This window comes from Papaver somniferum, chromosome 3 (genome assembly GCF_003573695.1).
Source record: "Papaver somniferum cultivar HN1 chromosome 3, ASM357369v1, whole genome shotgun sequence".
Lineage (NCBI taxonomy): Eukaryota > Viridiplantae > Streptophyta > Magnoliopsida > Ranunculales > Papaveraceae > Papaver > Papaver somniferum.
Genome location: NC_039360.1, coordinates 222,412,842 through 222,418,933, shown reverse-complemented (window position 1 = coordinate 222,418,933; position 6,092 = coordinate 222,412,842). Strand labels below are relative to the sequence as shown.

The 6,092-nt window shown below is 38.3% G+C and overlaps 1 protein-coding gene across 1 annotated transcript; it reads right to left on the bottom strand.

The window, feature by feature from the left end:
• Window positions 1-341: 341 nt before the first annotated feature.
• On the bottom strand, window positions 342-3,371 carry LOC113358756 (protein HEAT-STRESS-ASSOCIATED 32-like). Its single transcript, XM_026602420.1, has 5 exons — window positions 3,112-3,371; window positions 2,802-2,993; window positions 2,501-2,711; window positions 904-1,127; window positions 342-785 (listed from the first exon to the last, which is right to left on the bottom strand). Exons 1-5 carry the CDS (start codon window positions 3,241-3,243, stop codon window positions 675-677), a joined length of 870 nt encoding a protein of 289 aa, XP_026458205.1. The 5' UTR covers window positions 3,244-3,371; the 3' UTR covers window positions 342-674.
• Between the last annotated feature and the right edge of the window lie 2,721 nt (window positions 3,372-6,092).

Sequence of the window (6,092 nt, the reverse complement as noted above, 5' to 3'; positions counted from 1 at the left end):
AGACGGGTAGGCGGGTAGGGTAGCGTAATTTCGTGCTTTACCCGTCATTCTACCCATTTAACGGCGGGTAAAAAAATCTCTAACCGTCACCCTACCCGCCAAATAATGAGTAGGATAGGATAAGGTTACAACACTGGCGGGTACGGTAGGATTGGCGGGTATGGATAGGGTATGTGCACCCCTAGTCCCGCTGATCAACTTGTGTGTCTATCCGGGTTATATTGGTTAGGGAATTTTCCACATCATCTTGAAATTGTTCATACATGAAAGACGCACAGAAATACATCGAAGAGGCATGGTGAAGGCATAATATAATATCGAGACAAAAACACCAACACAGATGCACAAAATAAAAGTAAATCAATTAACACAGGCTGATGACTGGCATAAACAGAACTCGGTCAAAAGCTTTCCGAACCGTGTCACATTGTTTCTACTTGACACAATAATATAGCATTCATTAAACCCATTTCGCAGTTTCCAAGGAAGAAAAGGATGGTCCAGTAACGTTACCCATAGCCAGGGAAGTAGTACATTAAGTAATTAAGAATAACATGACCAGCCCAATTACCCAGTAAGAACAAGAACATCTTTTCACTGACATAATAGGCATACACACTACAAACAATACAGTAGATGTAAAATGAACTAAACCACCTGTGGAGGCTACCATTTCAGAGCAAAAAATACGATGAACCAAGACGGGATTGTTGATTTTTACCCAGGCTACCTCCACGAAGGCATTCGAGATCCATCACCTGCGAATGGTCCACGAAAAGATTCACCTGAAAAATTGTACCGAATCAGGAGAACCATTCAACCATAAGTCCCTAGCATCTCATAAATAAGGCTTTAAAACAGATATAAGAAAGAAAAGAAAAACTATCCAACACGAAAACTCACCCTAGGTCCATAACGTTTGACAAACCACTCTGAGATCTTGGAATTTGATGCCTCGAACATGGTTTTCTCAAGTCCGAGACGACTTACAATTTTAGCAACAATGTCTGCCCTCAAAGAATCAGCATATTTGCACACATCGTCAGCATCAATCATGATCATGTCAGCTCCTGCTTCCAAGCATCTCTCGGCCCTTCTGATTAACAAGTTCGTGTCCTCAACTATTTCTGCGTAAGGAAACAAGAAATAACTACCATTATAGAAACTAATCCTTGATCAGCTACATAATCAAGTATTCCCTGTTATTTATACACTACAGCTCATCTCATTATTCATTTCACTACCTAATAGAGGAAGTACACTAGCTCAACCCTTATATTTAAAATCTTATCAGGGAATTCCTATACAAGACTTTTTGTTTTACACTTGCAGTAAGAAATAAAAGTTTACACTACATGTCTCGTTTGTTTTAGCAGACCAAGAGACCTCAAATGATTCCATAACAAATTGGAAATTCAGAACCACCACACTTCCTAATGGTGTTATGCTATGCTAACCCGATTCCTTGTATCAACTTGTTATGGCTATACAAGAGGTATATGGATCTTTAATGCTTGAAAAGTTCGAGTATGTGTAAGGTCTCCACAGAATATCAGTAACAATACTCTTCTCAATACTGACAGTGGGAACCTCAAATTATTTAGTTGTTATCTACAATTCTATCTCTTGGCAAGCCAAGTTTCCTCTATCAAAATCCAAATTGGTTTTAGAGGCTGTAAACTCCTCTTACAGAGAGTAATCAAACCCAGACTATTCTGAAACAGAAGACAACCATCAACAAAATCAAGCCTGACCAAGTGTACTTACGAAAATCCACTAGAAATAAACACGCCACAAGCTTTTCCCATATGTGACAATGCTAATGTAGTGTTCATTGTCTAGTTGGTCATAAGAAGAAGAAGAAAAATAAATTGTGCTCTCACGCATTAACCGCATTAATACATGTCCAATACAAGACAAATTATAGATTGGTGACTGCATTCATACAATTTAAATACAAGACAAACCATAGACTGGTGACCTGCTAACACAATAAAGTTTGTACTCAAAACTTGTGTATCATCTTTCTAGCGAGTAATCACCAAATGCACTTTTCGTAACAGTGTGGTTCCAATGCAAATGCCTCTGTAGTGAAGCGGTAAAAATCCGCTGGGTGAGGATAACAAACCACAAGTTAAAACTCATCCGTTCCTAAGTAATTCCTACCAGGTTGATCAGAAGATAAAATGAAGGGCAACAATCAACAAACGGGCACTCTACTATTTTTCAGTACTACTATGATTTGGATTGCAGAACCAAAAAATAACGACCCCAACCCATCTATGATACAGTTTTCAGATATTATGGAACAGGTCTGACCACACTAACTCATTCCCTTTCATCACATAAACACATGGGCATACATAAAAACGGTGGCATGTATGAATTATTACCATACTAACTCCTAATCTTAGTCTAGGACTGTTCGTTCGATTCTCTTCTAAATACATGCAACAAAAAATTGGAACAAAGAGCAAATCGATGAAGTCGAGAGTAGTACCAGATGTTCGTGGAACAGGAAAAATATATGCCCCAAAAGCCCTGTCACCGTCAACCGGTAAGTCTGACTTGTTAAATTTCACAGTGAACTGAGGTTTAGCTTTGAGCCCACAACCTTTAATCAAGCGAACAAATCTCAATAGAGCTTCTTCAGGAACTTTAAGTGAATCCACATTAAGTTCAATAGTGTCGAACCCAAGTTCCTTACAATCCTGTTAAAATAATCCAAGCAATATTCATTCATTCCATTCCAATAGTAATCATTTCAAAGAAGCAACAAAGAGATTGTTGGTGATATATACCTGCACATAGTCCTTGAAAGCTGATGGCCCTTGACGAAGTAAATGTTCAGCCCAATCACCAGTACTCACATAGACATTATGCTTATGAGCCATTTCTGTGATTTGTTTGATAAAACCCTTTGTCATCATGCTATGTGAACCACCACAGAATTTCAAACCATCCACGAAATGTCCTTCATACTCCAAGATATCCTGCAAAAGAAAAAAAAAAAAAAAAAAAAAGAAATCCCCCAGAGAATTTCAAGTTTCCCGTTCAGTGATCAAGAAAAATAGAAAGAAAAATGAATTTTATAGGAAAGTGAAGAAAAACCTGAAGGGCATTTTGGGTGAAAAAGCTATAATGAGGTCCTCTCATCTCTGTGACTCCATATGTTCGTGGTTTTTCAGGGCGATCTTCTTCATCCTCATCGTAGAAGCTGCTTTTCCACCCGTAAATTGACATCTCTTTCTTCTTCTCCGACAAAAATGAATTCCTTCAGGTGAAATAATTGCCTGATCTCCTCTTTCTATCTCGCTGAAACAAACAACATTTGTCTCTCAGTAACCTCCAGTGTATTCTAGAACCTCTATTACGTGTCATCGTATCGCACGATGGGCATGTAAAGAAAGGCCCGGTCTAATCGAGGATGATTTATATCCTGCGGGTTGTCCCGTGAAAAGAAAGTGAGAGTATAAGGGTGGGACCCACACTAAACCCATCTCCCTGCTAAATCACCGGCCCAGGAGGGATCACTCTCTCACACTCACATGGTACGCACCGCGGGTTGTCTATCACTTCCGCAATCTAATTACAAAGACCCAATGTACATGCAGGTGAATCAGTGATCGTTGGTTGGGACACTTCAAAATCTAGAAAGAAATTTCCCTTTCAAATTGAACGGTCTTTTGGGGACCCTTAACTGATAAGATAATCTACTCTTTGGTGATAAGGGATGTCCTAATTCCTAGTAAATGATTAAGTGACCCGTGTTTTTGATTAACCTAATTTAATCCATTTATTTTTGTTTTTTTTGATGGAAAAGGTAATTTTATTAACTAGCATATATAATACAAGAAATCTAAAATTTCATCTGCATCAAATACATTAAAGAGAATGCTAGATTTCGGAACTTTTTGTTGCAATTTGGAGAACATGTGCTGAATATTTTTTATCCTTGCTTCTTTAGCCATGTGGTCCGCTGCTGAGTTGTATTTCCTTTGTATCAATCTTACCTGAGCTTGAGACAGTTCTTGCAAAATTACCTTGATTTCCTCTAAAGTGTTTTCGGCTGACCGAGAGAAACTTGCGCTCGTCGAATTGATGGTGTCAACTAGCGTTTTACAATCAGAGACTATTGTGACGCTTGACAATAAGTTCCCCTTTAGACAATTGGCCGCCTTTAACAAGGCTATTGATTCCGCATGTAGAGCTGATGACGCCTTCTCCGAACCCGCCGACACGTGCATAAAGGACTCGTGGTCTACGGAATAAAGAATAAAAGCAAAACCCATACACATGTCTTCTTTTGTAAATGAGGTATCTATGAATATTATCCAATCTGAGTTTAAGTTAGACTATTTACAATTGACCGACTTCACCTTTTTGAGATTAATTCCTTGTTGGAGTGATTTTGATGGAATAGATTGCAGGAATCTGTTTATCTTGCTGATCGGGTCAATTGGGTTAAGAGAAAGTTTCTCAAAAACTACCGAGCATCTGTATTTCCAAATGAACCAAAATATGGTGGCTATTTTTTCTACCAGGCTAATTGGATCCTTCACCGAGATCCACCCTTTAACCCAGCTATCCATTGTATCAGTCGCTCCTATTTAGCTGAGTCTATTCAGCAAAAAACCAAACCAAATAGCTCTAGAGAATGGGCAGGATCTGAATAGATGGTTATCAATTTCGTGAACTTGTGCATCACACAACTGACATATAGAATTAATATCTTTGTTATGTGCTTCAAGTCTTGCTGAAGTAGGGAGAGCTTTTTGAATTAATTTCCAAATGAACAGTTTGATCCTAGGAATCGTCTGGATTTTCTAAATTTTTTCCCAAGGGAAATCCACTGGAGTGTTATCATCATGAACTTGATCAATTAAGAAATTGTATATGTTTTTTTGCAGAGAAGTTTCCAGTGTGATGATATTTCCATTTCATTTTGTCATGTTCCTGGATTCTTAGAGTTATCGCTAGAATTTTGCTTTCATCTTCTGGGACGAAAAATTTGTTCAGTTTTTCCCGATTCCAATTATTATCTTTCGTAATTAACTCTTGAACCATTTTTGGGGCCTGTTCTTGAAGATTTGTAGGTTGAGTGATAATTTTTGCGTTTGGTATCCATCTGTCTTCTCAAATTTTAGCAGATTTGTCGTCTTTTACTTGCCAGACGAAGTTTCCTCTGATAAGGTCTAAGCCTTTTTGTATGTTTGTCCATATCCAAGATAAATTGGACGATCTAGAGGCCTCTAAAGGATGAGAATTTGGAAAGTATTTAGCTCGAAGCAGTTTAACCCATAACTGTTCTTGATCAGATATAAGTCGACTGGCAAGTTTTGTAAGAAGAGCTATGTTGAAGCTATGAGGATTTTTTATTCCTAGACCTCCTTGCGCGATAGGCTTACATATGCTGGACCAAGCTCTGATAAAGCCCCCTTGCCTCTTTTGTCCTTCTTTGTTCCATCAGAAGTTTCTTTGGATTCGGTCCATTTGATCAAGAGTCTTTTTTGGAAAGGAAATTACTTGCATTTGATATGTTGGAAAAGCTTGCAGAATATATTTAATTAAAACTGTTCAACCTGCCTGAGATAGGAGTTTCGATTTCCAGCCTCGCAGAGTGGAATAGTATTTTTGAAGAAGCGGCTCAAAATTCGCTTTTCTATTTTTGTCAAAAATAGTGGAGTTCCAAGATATGTATCGTTTTTCGACATCAAAGGGACTTTAAGAATTCTCGCTATGATTTTCCCGTGTTTGGGATGCAACCGAGGACTAAAATAAACACTGGATTTTTGGAGATTGACCATTTGCCCAGTGATGTCTCCTAATAAGGATATAATATCGAGCAGATTTTTTGCATCGACTAAATTGGCTTTAGTGAATAGAAATCAATCATCGGCAAAGAATAGATGGGAAATGTTTGGCGCGTTTTTGTTGATTTTGAGCCCCGATATTTTCATATCCACAATAGCTTTGTCCAGGAGTCTAGATAAGATTTCCATGCATATGAGAAAAAGGTAAGGAGATAGGGGGTCACCCTGTCTTAAACCTCCCGAGGTACGGAATTTTGGTCCGGGAGAACCATTAAGAAG

What these genes read in the sequence shown, in the direction of transcription:
- LOC113358756 (XM_026602420.1), bottom strand. Translation starts at nt 3,243, where the DNA reads ATGTCAATTTACGGGTGGAAAAGCAGCTTCTACGATGAGGATGAAGAA. An exon ending in CTTTCAAGGACTATGTGCAG is followed by an intron (nt 2,712 to 2,801) that starts GTATATATCACC and finishes TTATTTTAACAG; the next exon opens with GATTGTAAGGAACTTGGGTT. An exon ending in TCCTGTTCCACGAACATCTG is followed by an intron (nt 1,128 to 2,500) that starts GTACTACTCTCG and finishes TTCCTTACGCAG; the next exon opens with AAATAGTTGAGGACACGAAC.